The 21361-nt window shown below is 38.2% G+C and overlaps 2 protein-coding genes and 2 long non-coding RNA genes across 5 annotated transcripts; 2 read left to right on the plus strand and 2 right to left on the minus strand.

Moving 5' to 3' along the window:
* Positions 1–2359: 2359 nt before the first annotated feature.
* On the minus strand, positions 2360–12173 carry hmgcra (3-hydroxy-3-methylglutaryl-CoA reductase a). The gene is made up of 20 exons (XM_036599084.1): positions 11927–12173; positions 10177–10375; positions 9971–10082; positions 9399–9486; positions 9206–9290; positions 8985–9090; positions 8757–8863; positions 8530–8649; positions 8270–8430; positions 7805–8049; positions 7175–7344; positions 6452–6646; positions 6078–6236; positions 5803–5960; positions 5162–5267; positions 4872–5042; positions 4628–4768; positions 4197–4355; positions 3871–4025; positions 2360–3405 (listed from the first exon to the last, which is right to left on the minus strand). Exons 2-20 carry the CDS (start codon positions 10339–10341, stop codon positions 3351–3353), a joined length of 2658 nt encoding a protein of 885 aa, XP_036454977.1. The 5' UTR covers positions 10342–10375; positions 11927–12173; the 3' UTR covers positions 2360–3350.
* Positions 12174–14836: 2663 nt separating this feature from the next.
* On the plus strand, positions 14837–15308 carry LOC118826841. Its single transcript, XR_005008814.1, has 3 exons — positions 14837–14902; positions 15118–15149; positions 15253–15308. It is a non-coding gene; the product is annotated as an uncharacterized LOC118826841 (long non-coding RNA).
* Positions 15309–16850: 1542 nt separating this feature from the next.
* Positions 16851–19379, plus strand: ankrd31 (ankyrin repeat domain 31). Its single transcript, XM_036599106.1, has 7 exons — positions 16851–16923; positions 17130–17272; positions 17365–17509; positions 17639–17694; positions 17984–18113; positions 18474–18698; positions 19270–19379. Exons 1-7 carry the CDS (start codon positions 16851–16853, stop codon positions 19377–19379), a joined length of 882 nt encoding a protein of 293 aa, XP_036454999.1.
* Positions 19380–20250: 871 nt separating this feature from the next.
* LOC118827568 lies at positions 20251–21131 on the minus strand. 2 transcript variants are annotated; one of them, XR_005008880.1, is made up of 3 exons: positions 20940–21131; positions 20673–20770; positions 20251–20558 (listed from the first exon to the last, which is right to left on the minus strand). It is a non-coding gene; the product is annotated as an uncharacterized LOC118827568 (long non-coding RNA). The 2 variants fall into 2 exon arrangements; XR_005008879.1 differs by having other exon boundaries at positions 20673–20778.
* Between the last annotated feature and the right edge of the window lie 230 nt (positions 21132–21361).

The following is a 21361-nucleotide window of genomic DNA, read 5'->3' on the forward strand; positions in this document are numbered from 1 at the left end:
AAACTCAGTTTCGTAAAAGTTATTTTTCTTTGTAGAACATTTCGCACAAATTTTGCACATTCCATCTGGATATACTTTTGTTTCGCTTTAGGCATAAACATATTTTATCAAATGTGCAGTAGTGCGTGTAGAAGAAATGTCAGATTTAGTGTGATTTATTAGGGCCTGTAGTCGTAATTTATCTGATTTAGCCATGTCGTTAAATCAGAATCAGTTGAAGCCTATAGTAGAAGTGATCGTCACAGCCTGTGTCTAAAGTTTGGCTTGAGTTTAGCGTTTTCTTATTATACTGCTTAATTCTATTCATCCACATAGACTGGTATTTGCACTAATAGCGTTGATTTACTATCAGATTACATTTATTGCCTTTCTATAAAAGATTTTTGTCCATTATATATAAAAATTCAGCACTTTTAATGGTACTTTTATAAGGGATCACACAGCTAGACGTCACTGTTCCTGCTAACTAAATCTCATGTAACTTTGAGATTTCAAAATGTTTTTTGGAGAGTGTCATTTGTAAATATGCAGCAAACAGATATTCTGGTTTGTTTTGATTTGTATTTTTTACTTCTGTATATAATACCCTGGAGTGATTAAATCAAGATCTGGATTTAAAAAACAATGTTTCCAAAAATGTTGTGTAATTTGCATTGCTTACCAAAGAACTTGATTTCACTAACAATAAATCTTATAAATCTTACAATAAAATACATATCACTGTTCAAAAGTTGGGAATCATTTGCCAAGTTATTTTTTTTTAGCAATTATTAAACAATAATAAGTATGAGCAAGACACTAGAATAGAATATATTAAGAGGCTATTTTATACATAACATAATAACTTATACAGTATAGATTTAAATATTAGAAATCAGACAATTGATGTTTCTATATTTCAAGTGTTTTTGAACAAGAAGGTATTAAATGATAAATGATACTGTAACTAACTATGCAGTGATTTTTTTCTTTTGTGACATTATTTACCTTAGTTATTTACCTATAGTATACCTTAATTCTTGATTATATATTAGAATCATTTATAGATGTAGAACCTAAAATTCTGGACATTTTATTTTATTATTTATATATTTATTTTATGCTTTCCTGGCATCCGGCTAATTGTCTTAAACCTATGAAGTTGCTTATGACTATGATATCATCTCTGTCCAAAAAATAAAACTTTTACTTTATTCTTTATTCCATGCAATTTTGGAGCATTTCTATTGGTTCGTTCATCATGAAATGTTTACACAAAAGAAGGGCAGATGCTCTTAATAAAAAAAATCAAACAAAATGTTTTTGAACAGTGATGTTTTCTTTATTTATTTGTTTATGTATGTATGTTATCGAATACATTGGTTCAAAGCTTTTGAAGACTTCTCAACCTTTAGTTACATTTACCTCACCTAATCATCTTTCTCAACTGGTCAACCAGAGGGCATTAAAACACAATTGATTTACCCTTCAAAAGTAGCCTTGCATTTATCATGCATGGAATTGATGATGACAAAGTCAACAAATCCCTTTATCAATACAGCTCCATGTGCACGAGATAACGATGGTCCCATATTGGAGATTAGTGTTGGGGAGGAGTGACACCACTAACCCAGATTAACCTGTGTGTGTGTGTGTGTGTGTGTGTAAAGCACTCTACATCCTTTTTGCAGGTCTAGCTGGAGCCTCACTGAGGCTCAGCCAATCAGCTGTCACTACTCTGGTGAGATGTGATGCAGAGTGCTCCGATTGGCCGACGCACGCTCTGGTGAGGCCATAGTCTGTTGACGTTGCCTCAGGAGAACTCTTCAAACATCTCACCAACCTCACACATACAGATGGACTCAATAACCTCTTACTTCTTGAATAAATATGCTGTCTTTGTTGGAGTGAAGCTTCAGCCTTTATTTTCACCTGACCGTGTTTATGACCCCTTCTCAGAGGAACAACTCGTACAGCTTACTGATACAATTTCATGTCTCATTTTCTGGAGGAGGGTGTGTGAATTATGAACTATTTAATTATTGCTGTCCGAAAAAAAAATATTCATTATCTCCAAAATGGGAGCTTTACAGGAGAAGGCGATGTGCTTTACTTGTCAGTTAATGTAAAGAGATTTTGTTCCAAGTATTTTTTTGGGTGACACACATGTCTATTGCTTGTTAGCTACGTTAGCTTTGTATATTCAGTGCCAAACTAAAGAAGCCAACTTCAGACACCAAACATTTTATCAACTACATTTGATGATATTTTGGTGAATTGTTCCTTTAATTCTACAAGGCTTGATAAATCATTTAAATTTTACGTTACGAATTTGAGTAGAAAGTGCTGGCCATAGGTATCAGAACACACCAAGCAGAAATAATGAATGAATCACACATGCCCTTTATTTTTATTACAAAAATATACAAAACCGTTTCATATACTGTTTTGTACTAATTTCATACCTTTGGAAAACATAGCCAGCTCTCTTCGTAATGTGGCATTTGAAAAGAGACCTTGTGAACAAAGGTAGGCGCTGATCTCACAATTAGTTCCATATGTGCACAAAGCAAAACCATTAAGTGCTAAACGTTGAAGTGTGATAGAAACACAGAAGGTAGCATGTATTGCTGTACATATACAGTGTGCATGTACTCGTACATACAGAAGCAAGCACAGCAACAACTGACTTACAGGTCATTAAGAGTGTTATAGCACCTTTGTGAAATAGTCGCGCCTTTGCAATCTTCAAGAAATCTAGCATGTATCGATTATCAAATATATATCAGTTTAGCTCCCCTCTATCAAACCAATGTACATTCATAGAAACATAATAAAAAGACTGCAGAAGGCTGCATTTGGCAATTATACAGTGATTATCATTCTATCATTCACAAAAAAATCCTAGGATCTACAGAATCATAGCTTTTCAGCTCCTCTATGTAGTCCTGTTGATGTTTTCTAAATTGTCTCTGTTCAGTTTTTATTTCATCAAGCTGACATACTAACAAAATATGCCCCCTTCTTTTTTAAATAGAGTGAACTGTGAAAAAAATAAATTACTATGATGTGTGTGCATCCAACAAGCACTGAAGGCAATGAGCATTAGTTCTGAGATACGTAAGTAAAATGTCAGAACAGTACACTACAGTACAGAACAGTAGTGATTTCAGCAGTCTTTTGAGATGATTCAGGATCGGCACTCTGCAAATGACAATGAAAGCTGTTTTCTGCTGGAGTGGGAACCAGTTCTGTAGTCCATCTTCGGTGAAGTCCTCTTCAGTAAATGTAATGAAATGTTCCTAGAGACTCCTTCCCTTTAAGTTGTTTGTCTTCCACATTTTAGCCCCCCACCAGCATTTGATTGGGTTTCATGATGCTTGCTTTGTGCAGGTTCCTGGTGTTTCCTGCAAATTTACTTTTGACCTAAAAAAGAAAGATTTAAGCTCTATCAGATAGGATCATTCAAAATGAACGTTCCTTAAAGTCTAATAATAAAACTGTGCAATCCAAGTAAGGTTCAAACATTTTAACCTCTGTAAACCAGGCATGTCAAACTAGGTTCCTTCCAGGACACAGCTCCAAGAAGATTAGCGTTTTCCCTCGTCTAACACTCCGATTTAAGTTCACGAAGGCCTAATAGCTGAGGAGTTACTTCAGGTGCTTTTATTGAGGCAGTGTGCTTTAGTCTGCAGTGCTGTGGCCCGCAAGGACTGGAGTCTGACACGTGACTTAAATCTTAGGGACCTTTATTTAGGCCTTCACTTTAGATCCCTACAGCCAATATTACATAACTTACATGTTTTATAGTAGTTACTGAATAATAACTGAATAATAACCCTAGGGTTCAAGAGGTTTAGCTCATACTTTCAGAAATTCATATCTACTCACCTATTGTGCGTCATGTGGCTTTTGACCAGGTGTCCGGCAGCGAGGGCAGCCATGAGTGACAGCTCCCCTGCCAGCACTGTGGCACAAATTACCCTGGCAAGCTGCCGGGCGTTCTCACCTGGGTGCGCCTCACTGGCACCCTGCACGCCTAACATCTGAGAGGAGCATGTGAAAATCATCAGCTTTTATGACTACACAAATAAAACCTTCTTCCACTTTTATTGTGTTTATCATTCAAGGACTTTGCTAATAAAGCATAAGACGTAATACATCTAGCAGAGCCTTCTAAATTAAGGTATAATAGAGGTTAGTAAAGCCATAAATACCTGAAGACAGGCTTGCTGGGGTGCCAGATTGGTTCCTCCTCCCACCGTGCCCAGCTCTATGGAGGGCATGGTACAGCTAATGTAGAGATCCTCTCCTGTGGGGCCTGATGCTTCCATCAAAGTGATGCAGTTAGAGCTGCCCACTGTCTGAGCGGGATCCTGCCACAACAACATCTGTAATTACTTTTAAAGTTCTTTTTTTTTTGTTATAGCACTTATATATCACTGTCATATGAAAACATGGTATCAAATGGTATTTTTTGTACCGTTTCAAAAGGCCAGTTGAAGTTTAAAGTGCATGAACATTTCATAGCACCAATAAAAATCAACCAAAATGTCTTTTTGATTAAATACGAAATTATCTTACAACAGTGACAACCTACACTATTCTGCAAACTGATATGCATATGTTTGGCAGCAACATTTCATACCTGTCCGCACGCGATGTAAATGGCAGCCACTAAGTTGGCAGCATGAGCGTTGTAACCCCCAATACTTCCTGCCATGGCAGAGCCCACCAGGTTCTTACTGATGTTCACATCCACCAAAGCTTCTGTGCTTGTCTTCAAAATCTATTGAAGCAATTAAGGATCATTATCAAGCTGACCTCATAAGCCCCTCTTTGTAGTACCCAATATTAGTAATCAGTATCAAATGCAGCCTGAAGAATTATACCTCTTTGACTACTTTTGCAGGTATGGTTGCCTCACACACCACAGACTTGCCCCTACCCTCGATCCAGTTAATGGCAGCAGGTTTTTTGTCAGTGCAATAGTTCCCACTGACTGCCAGGACTTGCAGCTCAGGGAATTCTTCTTTTAGCCTAGCCAGAGCCTGTTCTGTGCCCTGAGGACAGAAATGGTGGCAAACATGTAACATTTAACTTAATAATAAAAAGTAATTGTGCACCACTTGATATCTTATGGTGGCAAATCAGCAAACACAAAGATATTATATTTTCTTACCTTTGAGATCATGTTCATTCCCATGGCATCTCCAGTTCTGGACTGGAAGCGGATATATAGATTGCGTGAAGCAAGGCCAACCAGGAGCTTCTCCAAACGAGCAAATCTGAGGAAAAAAATAAAATCAATTGAAAATGTTTAAAAATTAGACAATAACACAATTAGGCAACCATACTTCAAAACCTCTCTTGACATTGTAGGCTCTTTTTGAGTAAACGTAAAAAAATAAGTGTGTAAATAGTCCAGTACAGATAATCCAGACAAGTGACCAATGGTGCTGCCTAAGATTACAGAGTGCAAAGAGTGCATGTACAGTGTAGACACTTTACTAGAGCGTGTAAGTTATATGTGCAAGCAACCTCTGTGTCTGGGAATGGGAATTTTGGATAAAAAATGTATACAAAACACAAATCTTACAAGATCTTAAAGAAATAGTCAAAATAGTACTTTTACAGCATCGAATCATTAAAAAAATAATGTTGTACAATAGTATGTTGCAATGTGCCAAACCGTAATACCAAACAGATACAGGCTACCCATTATATTATGTTGTGAGGTTAATTAAACCACTTAAGCCTTAAGACTATCAACTGAAAAATATGGCTAGGTTTTAAACTGTTAAAAGAAACAGTTTTGCATACCTGCTGGTGTGATCAAAGGCCTCTTTGATGCACTTAAAGCCCTCTGGACTCTCCAGCCAGGCCTTGACCTCAGCAGCCTGGCAGGCAGAGGGCAGTCGAACCACAGGGCCACGGGTCATACCATCAGCCAAAACCCTGCTGCTGGCTCCACCACCCAGCTTTCAAAGAAACATCCAGAGTGTAACCAGTCAAAGATATGCACAGGGCTTTTTTCAAGCATTTCAGCATTGTAGTCAATGGCATGTAATACCACAGAAATCAATAATGTAGCTTACAGCTATAGCTCTGCAGCCTCGGTTGGTGCTGGCCACCAGACAGCCCTCGGTTGTTGCCATGGGGACCTGAAACTGCTTTCCATCCAACAGCAGAGGCCCTGCGACACCCACTGGAACTGGCATGTAACCAATGACGTTCTCACAGCAAGTTCCCATCACCTAGGAACAAAAAATAAACACAACAGTCATCTAAAATGGCTTCCTACACTGAAAAAATGTTGAATTAGCTTGATTCAAATACGGTAAAATATATTACATTAAATTTAGCTGATGTAGCACATTTTATTCATTTGGAAATGATGCTTTCTCAGTGTGGCCAATCTAATGTGTTGGGCACACTCTGAGAAATCTTGAAAGCTTTTTTTCTGCCTTACCTGTGAGTAGTCATAGTCTTTATAAGGAAGGCAGGTGAGTGCAGAAGGATTAGGGAGTTTTGGGCACAGCATCTTTCTGCGGATCATCACCCCTCTCTCTGGGCTCTCCATCATGGCCTCCAGCTTGTAGCCAGGAATGTGCTTCGCATTCACTAACATAATAACCTCAGCATCACTCAGGTACCGAGCACCCATCTGTGAAATTACAATTTAGCATTTTTATATACAATATACTACATTCATGTACAAAGTGTTTGCACAATATATTGTTTGCAAATTGTTATTGCAATAATAGCCTTTGCAATAGAGATGTCACAGGAGGCTTGATATGCGCACGATCCAATTGCAATGTCTTTTAAATATATTGCAGGATCTTTCACAATATATTAAAACAGTATTCTGTCCAGTGTGCAGCACTAGCTCAAACACTCACTTTCACAGCCCTTACACAACTCATTTAAGTCAGGGGAATCAACTCTTGTGGGTTGATGGTGTCACAAGAGGTTCCTAATCCGTTCTCACGTCATACACTAATTGGTTAAGAGTAAGTGAATAAGTAAAGTGGGCAAGCTCATTAGAGATTACAGGGGTCATAATCAAGGTAAAAGTAACCACGAGCTTTACTAACACTGAGCATTCTCATTTAACTTAACTTCAAAAAATGAAATCAAAAGAGACCAAATTGTTGAGGCAGCTCATGGACTGTTTTAATCCTTTGCCCACCTCAAGATTTTTCAGGATGGTCAGACACTCGTCCACTGGCCGGGGCTCTGAGGGGATGTTGGGTTGAGGCTCCTCCACTGCAGTACTGTCCAGGCTTTCCTCCTCTCCCACCACAAATGTGCTTTTAATGGCTGGTTCGGTGACGGTGGGCAGGGGTTTTATCACTAAATCTACCAGAAGGATAAAGAAAATGTTTTATAGCCCTTAATACACATTTCGGGGAAGCAGAATGTCTGTTAATAAAATTTATTAAATTTACCTATTCATGCTCCACCCACTAATATACTTTTTTGTAGCTTTACAGCTTTACAGAATGCTGGCAAAGATCCCAATAAACCTAATAAGACATTGTAGTCCACTTTAGAGTCACTAAATTTGAAATTTAAAATGAATTATGTTCTCTAAATTGAGGTATTTGTGCTACAGTTCCTCATTAGCTTGAATGTGATGTTTGTAAAGGTTCTGTAAAGCAGTCGCTATAAAAAATGCATTTGTGGGTAAAGCATGGATAAATCAATTGAATTCATTCCACTAAACGGTTCTGATTCACCAAATAGCCAAGTTGCTAAAGAATGTTCTAAGCTGTGGATGTGGTGAGATGAATACAAAAGAAAGAGTCACTGCCTGTACCTCTTTCTTCTTTGGTGATGACTGGAGGGAGAGTTGGGGGCTTCTCGGCCTTGCTGGGGCGGAGAGCAATCTCCTTCCTGCAGCACTGGTCTGGAGACCACTTCTGTGTGAGCATAGAGCTAGGGTTGGGGACTTTAAGTGACAATGTTGACTCCATCTCCACCTGCTCAAAGAAGATGTACTTTACAGCCAGGAAGAGGGCAAGACCCAGAGTGATGACCTGCTCAATGTCCATGCTGATCATTCTATGGAGATAAGAAAACCATTATTAGCAATATATCGCAGAAGAAACAATAAGTGACATAGTGAAGAATCATCTGTACATGACATTGAACATCTGTTTAATCTGCACTTTCAACTGATTTCCTCCACTTGAGTGAAAAGTTACACATATCAAACTAGACCACACTTTTATTGTCATAAGGGTGACATCTAAGGGCTAAAATCCTGTCTTGAGAGTCTCACCTAGACAAATAGAACTGCCATAGTGGCATATCTGGTTCAATCCTTTTTGGGGTGTGGTCACTCAGGCTTAATCCCACTTGGGGCACATCAATGGTTCCATTTGGAGATGCAGGGTCAGCGATCCATCGGCTGTGAGCGTGGACCATTACCAGGCCCAGAGACTGCAGAAGAAAGAGGAAGAAAAGACCAATAAATGCATGCGTCTTGTATTAAAAGTCACCATTAGAATGTTGTGGCACTGTTTTCAGGTGTGTTTGTACCATGATCATCTTTACTCTCTGGGTCACTGGGTTGGGCTTGTTGTCCTCCTCTTCCTCCAACACACGAGCAAAGTGGCTCAGTTGCCAGATAGGATGTCCCTCTCGGCTCTCCCTGGACAACTGCGTAATACGGAGACATATTATGCACAGTGTAATGCTGTTTTAAATTCTCGCTACTTTTCACTCATACAAACAATACAGATGTCCAAGCGTAGAATTTCACTTACCTCAAGCACCAGTGAGACACAGGCCGGGAAGAAAGTCATGAAAACAAAGTAGTTGGCCAGTACAGACATGCATCCAAAGCAGCACATGATCTCGAGCTGGCGAACACCTGTGATTCATCAGAAATGGCAGGTCAATTAAGATTTTTACTATTTCTATAATAGGTAAAGTTGTTGTATTCGCATTGTGGTTATACTTCTGGTTACAGTATGTTTCAGAAGAATAACTACCTGACATAGTGCCCACGCCAATTACTAGGCACTCCACCAAGGCATCCAGGGTGAACGTAGGGCCAAGTACAGCCATTCCTCTGGCGATGTTTTCTCTCACCTCATCCTGAAGCATGAAAATGACAGTTAACGCACCAAAATCAAAAACAACTGGAAAATTGGAATAACAGGAAATTGCTGTCAAATAATGAAAAAGAAGTGAAAAGTAGTGTGCCAAGTACCTGTGAGTTTGAACTTAGTGCAAATTTGGCCAGAGCACATGCTTTTGAGAGATCAATCAGTAGCAGGAAGAAAGGCAATGCCTCACTAGAGAACAAATATAAAGAACATGTTACTGTATAACATTAAATAAGCTTTGAAACATAACACTGTAAAACATTAACATAACATTGTAGAAACACAGCTTTCAATTACTTTAGGCCTGTGAGCTCCTTATCCAGGAAATGAATCACAACAGTGCTGAAGACAAAACTGGAGAAGATTGTAAAAAGTCCAGCAATACCTAGAAAAAAAATTAAAAAACAACTATTTACACTCACCACATTAAACTTATATACACTTACTATATTTATTTATTCAACAACATTCAATCATATGCAAAAGTTTGAATAAAGCCAGTCAAATTGATTTTCTAAGTGAGGATAAGTCAATACTTTCTCTACAGGGAAATTTTAATGCACAGTTGAGTTTAACTTATTGGTAAAAAATAAAAATGTACTTTTACAGAAGCCACAAGTTATGTTTTATTCAATATGTTAAATTCAGAAAATTAACAGTAATCGTGTATTAAAATATGCAGAAGTGTGTTGTCTGTAGAGGATCTTATTTTTCACAGAAAATCACTGAAACCTGTAACTCGACAGGGTGCCCAAACTTTTGCACACAACTTTAGGTACTAAATAAAAAGAAAATTCAGGTGGTGTTCAATACATTTGGAGCAAAATCCTATATAAATACATAGGATTATATAAAGCGCAAAGTCTTACCCAATATATATTTTGATCCGAGCTGTCGAAGATTTTGGAACTGGAAGTAAATGTAGACGATGGCTATGCATCGTGTGATGGTCAGAATGATGATGTCACTGCTGAGGACTTGCTGTACAACAATAAGAAGGGAAATGTTTATTATTGACAACTTTACAATCTACAGCTAGTGATCTATGTAGCGTTTCAACTGTAATACAACGCACCTCCTCAAATTTGGGGCAGTCAAAGTTCCAGCCACAAATCTGGTCATTGCCAGTGAACATGTTCATAGACATCATGCAGATGGTGAGGGTCACTGTTGCCACAATCACCTCCCAGGGGTGGGAGGCCACAAACAGGCCATGGATACGAAAAAGTCTGGTCAGCATTCTGGTCTCTCCAATGTATCACTACAACACACAACTGCGAATGAAAGGGAACAAGAAAGAGAAGAAGGGATGGGAGGAGTGAGAGAAAGTCTTGTCAGACAGGACTGGAATGATCCAATTCTCTGAACACTTGAACTTGAGTCTCGCATACCGTCACACAGGTGTTATGCAACATGCTTAAAACAATAAAGTCAATGAAAAAAATCTACTTGGACAAATTTGAATTTCTCTGGATTTTTATTTTGTTCTTAAACCCATAGTATATATTTAGGTGACAAATGCTACATACATTATAGCAAGCAAAGGGAGGCACATGATATAGGTGTTTCTTTGTAACACAGCAAAAACCAGTGGTATCTGCTTATTAAAGGGCCCATATCATGGAAAACACAAGTATGTAACATAATGTAAAACCAAATCTTTTCTTTTTAAATTGAAGTTTGAAGTTTAAAAACATACTCTCGTCTGCCCAGAAACTTCAAAAATGACCCATTTTGAATCCAATCATTTTTGTGATGTCACAAACTCTGACATTTTCCTATATTCAACTATGAAGACAAGTTAGCTCACCCATTCTGCTGAAGTTATAAGGAATGTTTAAGCCTAGAGTGCTTTCAGAATGAGGCAAAATACAGGGCAACAGTTTAGAACAGAGGTCATTTCTGTATTTTATGGGATTAAGAGATACTTATTATTATTATTATTATTATTATTATTATGATCAACAGCCATAATTTAGAAATTTCTGTTTTTTGTGATACATAAAACCACACAAATATCATAAGCTGGTCTTTAGGATATACAGGATATGGACTCTTTAATGCTCTGAGTTTATGGTACACTGTGGTAGCCTAGAGTGTGTCATGGGAGTTAAAGTTCATAGTGGTAGCATTTAATTTAAGTAATAAGGCTCACGTTATGATTACACTGTTATTCATGTTTTATAGAGGTTGTGTTACTAAAGTGGTAAGAATCCCAGAATAAAGAGAAAAGGCCTACATATCAACGCTAAGGCTACATGCTCTATGAAACGTGATGGAAATAAAAATGTATGGCTGGTTAATGTTCCAGGTAACTCTTATTTATTTTAAGCAAATCTGCTGCTGATGTGGAACTGCATCACTAGCGACCATCATCAGCACAGCTGAGTCATTTGGACCACCTCTTCACTCCAACGCAAACGAGTGGAAAGTGGACAAATCTACCTAGACCGCTGGACAGGGTCCAGACCGTCAAATAACGTCAGATTTAACCACAATTAGGCTATTTAATCACCGACAAACTGACGTTTTCACGCTGTCCGATTTAGTGATGGACAAGCCTGTGCCATGTGCTGTGACCAGTGATTCGGCTCTTCAGAGTGAATGGTTTGTAATGTGTGCGTATTTATATAGAACAAGTGAATAAAAACAGATGATCATGTTTGGTCAGTGTCGTTTTCCGAGCTGCGCTGTGCTCTCATACCTAAATCACACCAGGCCTCGACATTTATTAAAATTAGTCCATGGAACAGGACTGACAAATGATATAAATGTCACCTTAACAATAAAAAGGGCAGAAGATCGGATCGAGCTTTAGTACTTACCCGTGTCAGAATAGGTCAGAGAATTAGACCGCTGAAAGCTCAGTTAATGAATTCTCACATACAGGCTGCACCGTCAGCTCGGCCCTGGGATGATTCCACAGCGACGAATTAAAGGGGCTCTAAAAGCTAAATGCAGTTTTCACATTTAGCTAATGTTGTTTTAAAAGAACAGCAGTGGCGTTAAGGACGGTGTTAATCCATAGCCGGGGGTCTGAGTGAGCACTGAGTGCTGAAACCAATCGCCTACCGGCATCCTCCTCTAATTCGTATGGAGCGGTGGCATGGCTCTGCGTCACTCCACAGCTGAGCCAATCACAACTGCACATCGCGTATGCGGAGGCACAAGCCACGCCCATCTCCGAGGAGACGCTGTAGGAGGCGTGTCCCGGCCAAGGACGCGTGATCTCCCCATAATTTGAATGATATGCGTGGACTGCACTGGTCCAAAGATTTACTTGCAAAATAAAATACATCTAATCATAAAATGTAGGGTTTGTTCACTAAACATATTATTATTATTATTATTATTATTATTATTATTATTATTATATTTTTTCTGAGGCTTTTTTTTCTGGACATATATGCCCCAAATTTGATCTGAAAGAGTGCACACAGTGTGCTAAATCCATGGGTATAAAGTTGTTTCATCTCACACAGCCTTGCAGATAGCTACATTCTGTTAAAACACTGTCCAGATGAGTACATGATCTTATGTTGGACAGCACTTAATGTACATACGGCTCAGAAGCCCGAAACTGACTAGAACTCATTTTCAACAATGTTACCACTCAGAGAAATAAATGTCTTGGAGCCTCACAGTCGATTGTGCCACTCGGGAGTCCAACAAAATCAGTGGTTTTACACTGAAACTGGAAAAGTGAAAGAAAAAAGGGAAACCAATAATAATAATAATAATAATAATAATAATAATAATAATAATAATAATAATTTCAAAGCACTTTGGACAGTTGACGTACACTAAACAATTTCTCCAGATAAAGTAGGTTACTATTTACTATAGGCTCCAATTAACAACTATATTTCTAGAAACAGATTTATTTGATTTCTGCCATTCCAAACACATACACATTTATATCAAATTTCATGAAGTGCCTGCCACTCTGCCACACAACTTTGTTGGTGCTTCTCAACATTTCGACTAATGATGTTTCTGAGATCTCCAACTCTTAAAATACATTTAAAAATCACACAAGGATGTGTTTCACCCCTTTTTTTTACTGTTTGGCTCTAGAGAAATGCAGCATTTAACACTTCCTTTAAAATTTGTATCAAAACCTTAATGATGAGGGATTATTCAGATAATAAATTATTACTGTGTAGAATTCAATAAAGTTCAATAAAGTACTACATTTATTGACTGAATAAATTCGTAAAAGTTTATGTACGTCACAGCTACATGATTTGTTATCAGTTTCTGCGCATCAGATCTGCGCATCTCACTGAGCCGTTTCGCGGGCAAAAACGGTCGCGGGCTAGCTGAGGTAAACTGGTCCTAAAGAAGAAGCGATAAACTTTGTTGACTACGCAATAAAACATACCTAACTCGTTAGATAAATTCGAGACTAGTGAGTATGGAGTCGGGTAGTGCTGTAGACCAAGAGGAGGCGGTTTTAACTGACCCAGAGAGTGAAGAAGTAGACGAAAATTTTTACATGAAGAGGTAACGTTAGACTGTAGCTAGCTAGCTTCAGCGTTTACCACAGCTAGGTGGCGTTAGCTAACTACAGAGTGCTTCTTTTTGTTTTGATAATAGCCACCTAGCACCATTACTAATATAATTGTGTATTAATAGTGTAGAATGCATGTATTACTAGTATAAATCAGTAATGCTGCTAGCCAGCTGTTAACTACAGTGTGCTGGTTTTTGTTTTGGTAACGTTAGCTAGTAGCTAGCTAGCTAGCAGCATACTGAGTTATACTAGCAAACACGCATTACTACACTATTAATAGTGCATTAGCTAATAGTGTAGTAGCTAGCTAATACACGCATTACTGCACCATGAAGTTAATGTACTGTTAAACTGAAGTAAATAGCTTCAATTGCTATGTCTGTGGACAGTTTCCTGGATATGGATTGGATCTAGTCTTAGACTAAATTGCAGAGTCAAAGTTAACGTTACATAATCATTGAGGTTTTTTAAGGGTAGGCTTTATCTAGGCAATTTGAGACTAGTTTAATCTAGGCCTAGGAAACTGGCCCCTAATGACCAGTTATGTATCATGTAATTTATCTTAGCTAATAATCTAAACAGATTGTTGATGGTGGGCACCGCAGGACTTCTTTCAGCCTCTCCTCACAGTAACCCATTAACTTCTTATGACAATGGTAAGTACAGTCATGCTAGCTAACGTTGTGTGGATATGTATAGTGTTTCGTACACTCTATGTCCAAATGTTTGTAGACTCCTGCTCATTTAGCATTTCCTCTGAAACCAAGGGCATTAATTGAAAGTTTGTTTCCCCTTTGCTGCAGTAATAGCCTTTACTCTTCTATGGAGGCTTTACAGTAGATGTTGGAACATTGCTATGAGAATTTGGCTGCATTCAGCCATTAGAGCATTAGCGAGGTTGGGCACTTTAATAAATTCTGGGTTTAGAAGTACATGAGTACCTGTGCTAGCAATGAATGCACCTTAAAGTAGCTGAATTCACTAATTAGAAGAGGTGTTGCATACTTTTGTACATGTAGTGCATGTATATAATCATCTTTAGACTCAGACTTTTGACAGTGGTAAGTGACCTTGATCTATTGAGGATGATAATAAGTCAGCACTGTGCCCTTGACTTGAATTTGCCCTTTTCCTAGTTGCATCAGCCATGCTGGCAGGTTATATAACTGGATTTGGAGTATATAGATTTTATTGTTCTTCACCCAATAATTGTTTGGCAGGAATTTCTCCGCAGATTGACATTTTGCCTCGCAGGGTGCCGAAGAGACCTCTTGAAAACAAACAGGTAAATTATTGTAAAAACAGTGACAATAAACAGGTCAGGCACTAGCCTGTGTTATTGTGATGGGCAGTTAAACATACACAGATCGCATTGTTTTGGCAGTTTTAAATGGTAATACTGATGTTGAGCTCAGACTGATTAACTCAGCAGTTCTATATCTCTACAAAATATTATTCCCTTAACAAAGGAATTCTTGTGTTATTATTATTGTCACACAGATTGATGACAACTCACCGATTCATTCTGTGAGGTTTGTATTCTTGATTACATAACATTTACATTTGCAAATCACAGTATCTGTGTAGGGAAGACCATACATTCAACACTGACATGTTTTGATTTTACTTTATAAGGAGGGATGCTGTTACCAGTGGTGATGATAATTCAGCAAAAGTGGAACACATGACAGGTACTTTGAGTGTATATAAAAGAAAGCTTGTGCTGACAGCCTAAAATGAAGTTACACCAGGCACCAGTAAAATAGTGTCTGACTAATGAAGTTAAATCTTGATTGTGCATGTGATTTGTACAATGACTTCACTGTTCAAAATAACACATTATAATATGATAATATGATTATGAAATAGATGATAATGTATCTCACATAATTAGCTCAGAAGAAGCAATTATTTTTAAACATGTCAAAGTAGACCATACACGAATTAATGTATCTAAGTAGAGTTGTGCTTTTGTGCCTTTTGTTGAAACTGCTGCCATCTATTGGCTGTTGATTGGCACAACTGTAACTGGTTACAGTTTTATTTGCCATCACTGTTTCTTCTTCTACTTCTGTGTACTATTTACAGAGGCAGTGGGAACAGTGAAAATTGCTTCAGTGAGCCGAAGAAGCTGTACCAAGGCCACAAATCTTAAGAATGAAATTACTGGGTCCAGAAAGGACTGTCAGCTTCAACCTGCCCCTGTACCAGTGTCTGCTCAAACTCCCAATTCTCCGTTCTCTCATGATCTGTCACAGAGTGTGCGCAATGGACAGAATGTGGGACCTCTTAGACGGTCATTGAGAACACTCAACAAAGCTTACACTCAAAAAAATGTAGAAAAACAAGAGAAGGGAAAGTCAGAAGTCATAAAGCATAAATATAGTCAGAGCAGGTTAGTTTCAGAGATGTATGGTAACTAGCATGCCCTTGATAAATTACTAGTATTTGTGCATTACAAGTATTTTGATGAATTACCAGAGCCTGTGAATTCAACAGTCAATCAACATTTGCCAAATTCACTTAATATCATTAATTTTGCTTAGGCCAAAATGCAGGGATACATCATCTAAAAAAAGTAGGCCTAAGAAGAGTGCCATATTATCTCATCCATCCAGAGGGGGTCAGCAGAGACTAGGAGAAGAAGTGTACAGCAGCCCAGGCAAGTGCACAACTGTACGATAACATGAAAAGACATGAAAAAATTTTAGTCACCTTAATTGAAGAAAAGAAAGATGATAAACCCATTCATGTCCAACAGCTAAATTTGGCATGTATAGAAAAACGCCCCAGAATGTGTTCTGAGTGGTCTAATGTGATGAAATTCTGTGTAGTATACTTAGCGTTGCCCATTTGTTTATACTTTTTTTTTATTCCAGTTTATTTAATATTATCATTAACAGTCAAATTGGGATTGTCTGTTGTATTGTTAAATGTCAGTAGTCCCATATGTTCAAAATACTTAATTTAATATGATAAATAAAGTCATAAAACTCACTTTTTAGCCATATGGTTTGGTCGATTTCATTTTTTGTTTTCAGATTTGCACTCAGGCAAGCTCAGAAAATACAGACCAAAGGAAATTAATAGGATAAATGTAGGAGTATAACATATTTATTCTTTTAGGTTTTCGCGGTATAGCCATTAAAAGCCTAAAGACAGGCAAAGTTGTGAGTGTGAACAGCATTCACAGACGAAACTGGTTTGGAGAAACACTGCTGCACACTGCTGTGATGAAGGGAGATGTTCAGTCTGTGGAAGACATGATTAAAGTTGGTGCCTGTGTCAACCTGACAGATAATGCAGGTACAATATGGCGAAGGATACCATATGCTTTATATCATAAATGCTTGCAGCATTCTGCAGTTCTGCTGATCTTGGTTCAGATTACTCAATGTTTAAAGCAAGAACATCTTCATTGCTTGACAGATCACACGTTTCTGAACAACTGCTCCATCATATGATCCCCAGGGTTATAAAAGTTGAACATGATATACTGATACTTTTTTCAGGGTGGACGCCTCTTCATGAAGCAGTGTTGCACAAGCAATATACCATTGTAGAGACTCTGCTTAAAGCTGGAGCTCAAGTCAACCCTGCAGGATACAATGGACTCACACCTTTGCATGATGCAGTACATCTTGGTGACCTCAAGGTGTGTGCTTTCTGTGTCTTATGAGCTTGTTGTACCATTATTCCAGTCTTTTTTTCTCAATTTCATATATTTCAATTGCATTGTGATTCTAGACTATAGACCTGCTCTTGAAACATGGTGCTGATCCCCTTTTGAAGAACAAGAGGGGAGAAGCTGCTGTAGACATGAATAGAGACATGAGTATACAGGAGCTACTGGAAAAATATCTACCAACTGTCAAAAGACAATGCTTATCAGGTATAAACACCTTCATGCAAAACTACTTTTTTTGTGAAAATATTAAATTTTATCTAAAATATCGTTTTTCAACATTGTGTTGTCCTGGTGTGATGAGTTTGTGTTATTTTTGTTATATTGTTCTAACAGCTCAAAGCGTATCATGTTCCACTTCTTGTGAAAGTGGAAACAAGGAGCCTTGTCAAGTAAGTTACAATAATTTTTCTAATGTCTCATCGTTACTTGATACGTTAATAACAGAAACAGAATAACAAGAATCTTTGATGATCTCAAAAAGGTACATAACTAAGATTCTAAGAACAAGCTTGTTTTTCAGTCAGAAACAATATTTCTAATGGCATATCTCTTCTCTAAAGCTCTTCCCTTTCTGATTAAGTCAAGAGTATCTTAAGTGACAATGTACGCTAAATTGCACTTTTTCCTACTTTCAGAAATAGGATTGTTCTTTTTTCATATCTTTTCTATGACCCCCAGAGGGCGGCACAATCTGCTGAAGCACAAAACACTCAAGAGAGCCATGAAATTGAAGCTTGTGTTGGTCCTGATGCAGATAGTGGAGAAGAAACACATGACTCTTCCACAGAAACAAGGGCCTCCCCTAAAGGTACATCACTTCCTTGGGGATTGGAGAACAAGATATAGCATATGTAATATTTATTCTATGCACATTAAAAATGCACAAGCAGGGGGATGCTGTAATGGCCCTATAGCCTTAATGCAGCACCATCTTTCATAAACTGGCTAAATGATTAGAGCATAAGTGATTTGAATTGGGAGTAGAAATTTATGGATGAGAGCGCAAGGCTTTCTGCCCAAAGAGAATTATACAGGCTTGTTCTTAACACAGGCTTGTTGATAAATGGAACTGGCTCTGCCCAGTTATTTACTAGAATTATTACTCGAATGTTTGTTCCATACCCGGTTCAGTTTGCTGAATCTGAGCTGTTCTCTCCTCATTTCTTAGTGAAGTCTTCAGTTCAAGCTATGCCCCCACTAAGAGACCGAGCAAAGGATTCCGGTAGGTGTGGCTCTTTACTGGTTCAAGATCAGGAGATTCTGGGATCAGATACCTCATCCTCCAAAGCCAGTGATGTTGAGAGTGATATCACTGTGGATTACATAGAGGCTCATTCGTCATCACCTGGGCACTGGTTTTTGAGCGCCACTCAGGATTTCTCTGGATCCATAAGTTAGTATGATACTGCTGACTATCAAACCTCAGACTGAGGCTGTACATGAATAAATAATAAATGTACAAATGTCTATGTAAAAAAATGTTTTGGAGATTCCTCTTCATATTGATGTTGGCATGACAGCTAATAGCCCTGTTTGATGTTAAAATATATAATTTACAAGACACGAAGAGAGGTCAGTGTGTGGGCACATTTTGATATTCTGACAGCTCTTCTATTTGTAAGCATTAGACCAGCTGCCACTTCATAGCCTGCCCCTCATTGTTATAATCTGTCATTGCTGGAGCTACGTTTTCAAGATGTATATAAGTTTCCTAAGAGTTAAATATGTCAGACATTGGTGTATTTCTTTTTACTTATTGTTAACTGGTTTGCTTCAGTTCCCTTTATGAAAACGATTTGTTGTGTGAACTTGGCCCTTTCATCCCTTTCCATTAAATAAAAAAATATATATTTAATCTTGGCTTGGTCTCTTTTGATTGGAAAAGTGATATGAGCCCTAATTTGACTTGGCTATTTTTTTCTTTTTCCTTTTGCCTCTATTTGAACATGTTCATGATTTTTTAGGATTAGTTGGTGAAACAGTGAGAGAAGATGCCAACACCATAGATGAGGATCTTCATTTAAGTCAGGTGAGCGATGCTTTCTCCATTATCAGTATCAGCGGAGCTTGCTAATAAAATCATAACACTAAGAACAGTTTGTTTTCCAAATGTTTTATTTTTTAAACCATCCTTTTAGTGTGCTTAAAACATCTGCACATTTATTTCAGAACTTGATTTCAGCTGGTAATGAAAGTAATCCACATCAGTACAAAGGCTCATGGAGGGATAGCTCTAAAAATAAAACAAAGAGGGTCTTGGATGGTTCCAGAGATAATCATGAAACTGTGGCAAGAAAAAAGATCAGACGAATCACAGTGTCAAACAAGACAAGTGCATTTTTAGATTATTTACTCAACTTTGAATTGAACAGTGTCTTTGTGATGAACAATGGAAGTGGCAGTGTGACCAAAAGAGGACCAGATGGTTCTGCCTCTCATCTGAACAGAAATGTCTATGATCACCATTCAGATCCTGCTGTTTGCCAAAAGGAGGCCTTTTGTGAAGATACACACACCTCACATACTCAAAGTTTCTCAAATGAGGAATGCAGTATTTCTCTTCTTGCTCCCTGTATAAACGAAATCATCGAGTCAAAAGGGCAGTCTGTGGTGGATAATAGGAGATTGGCATTAAGAAACGTGACACACTCACCAGTATCTAGGGAGAGATCTCTTGAATCACCTGACACTGGATCACCATCTTTGCTTATAGGTGTAATCCATGACCAAGGACTCACCTGTAGCCCAGAGCCTCAGGTGGGAGAAAAAGTGTTAGGGCAATTAAATGTAACATGTGAGACATTAAAAGTCACTCATTCAAGTAGTCAAACGTCAAGCAAATCAGTCACAGCTCAGTCTTGTTTTGATGAAGGCCAACAGAAACAAAAATCCATGCTACTGCTTAACTTCCCCAATGAGCCTATCACAATGGATAATACCTCTGAATGGTCTCAGACCAATACAGACACTCTGAACAATCTGACAAGCACAGAGGCAGTTGAAAGCTCTGAAGAGACAGTCATTTCCACTGTATCAACCTTTGTGAAATGTCATCCTCAGACACTAGACACACCAACCAAACAAGTCAAGCAAAGAGAAAACAATGGAGAGACACAACTCAGCTGCAGTCAGGCTTATGTCAGCCCTAGTGAAACAGATGGCCCAGTAAACAATGAGGGGCAGGCTGGTGGCAGTTTAGAGTTAGGTTTAGTTGAGACTGCTCCAGCTGGTTTCTCAGTGTTTCAAGCCAGTTCTACATGTGAAAAGAAAAAATCCTTAGTTAGCCCTTCAAGCAGTAACAGTATTGATAAAATCAGTACTAATGATAACAGAAACACCTCAGATCCTAGTGTTTCTGGAAACTTACCAGCGTTGACCTGTGCTGAAGATAAAAATGCAGATGTAGAAGAAGATGCCAAATGTTCTGCTGATTCAGACTGCACTGTCATTGAAGATCTGCAACACCTAAAGACCTCAGACAAAGGTGGAGAAGGTGTGATCATTCAGACAAACTTAAATGCCGTTCCACAGGCCAGCATTTCTTATAATGAAAACTACAGTGAGCAGCATGGCTTGCATAAATCTCCTGTTGAGCAAAGCATTGAAGAACAAATAGAGGACACAGTTGACTTACTAGACACAGGGAGCTCTGTCAGCATGCTGAGACCCTTGGCACAGACATCACTATGTTTACTTCCACCACTAGATAACAATCAAGGTACGCAAAGTGTAGAAGATGATCTTCAGATAGCTGTGAAAAATGAAGAGGTGTCATACAGTGACAAACTAAGCCGGCACAGAAAGAAAACAAGGAAAAAATTACAGAGGCTCAGCACATTACCCAACAGTGTTGATGCAGGTGACTTCATAATATAAACATTATTTGTCTTAGACTGATATTTGTATGGTGAAACTGTGTTTTATTTCACATATCAAATTACAATTCAGTCAAGTGAAACAAGTGAAGTGAAAATCACATACAGTATTTTTGTCATATTTGACATTTTTACTCTTCCTGTATAGCCACAAAACCAACTTTAAAGATTACCAACAGAA

The sequence above is a fragment of the Colossoma macropomum genome, unplaced genomic scaffold (genome assembly GCF_904425465.1).
Source record: "Colossoma macropomum unplaced genomic scaffold, Colossoma_macropomum, whole genome shotgun sequence".
Taxonomy (NCBI): Eukaryota; Metazoa; Chordata; class Actinopteri; order Characiformes; family Serrasalmidae; genus Colossoma; species Colossoma macropomum.

What these genes read in the sequence shown, in the direction of transcription:
- hmgcra (XM_036599084.1), bottom strand. Translation starts at nt 10,341, where the DNA reads ATGCTGACCAGACTTTTTCGTATCCATGGCCTGTTTGTGGCCTCCCAC. An exon ending in CCATCCTGAAAAATCTTGAG is followed by an intron (nt 6,647 to 7,174) that starts GTGGGCAAAGGA and finishes GTAATTTCACAG; the next exon opens with ATGGGTGCTCGGTACCTGAG. An exon ending in GCCTTTGATCACACCAGCAG is followed by an intron (nt 5,268 to 5,802) that starts GTATGCAAAACT and finishes TTTTTTCCTCAG; the next exon opens with ATTTGCTCGTTTGGAGAAGC.
- ankrd31 (XM_036599106.1), top strand. Translation starts at nt 16,851, where the DNA reads ATGAAGGGAGATGTTCAGTCTGTGGAAGACATGATTAAAGTTGGTGCC. An exon ending in AACAAGGGCCTCCCCTAAAG is followed by an intron (nt 18,114 to 18,473) that starts GTACATCACTTC and finishes CTCATTTCTTAG; the next exon opens with TGAAGTCTTCAGTTCAAGCT. An exon ending in GGATTTCTCTGGATCCATAA is followed by an intron (nt 18,699 to 19,269) that starts GTTAGTATGATA and finishes ATGATTTTTTAG; the next exon opens with GATTAGTTGGTGAAACAGTG.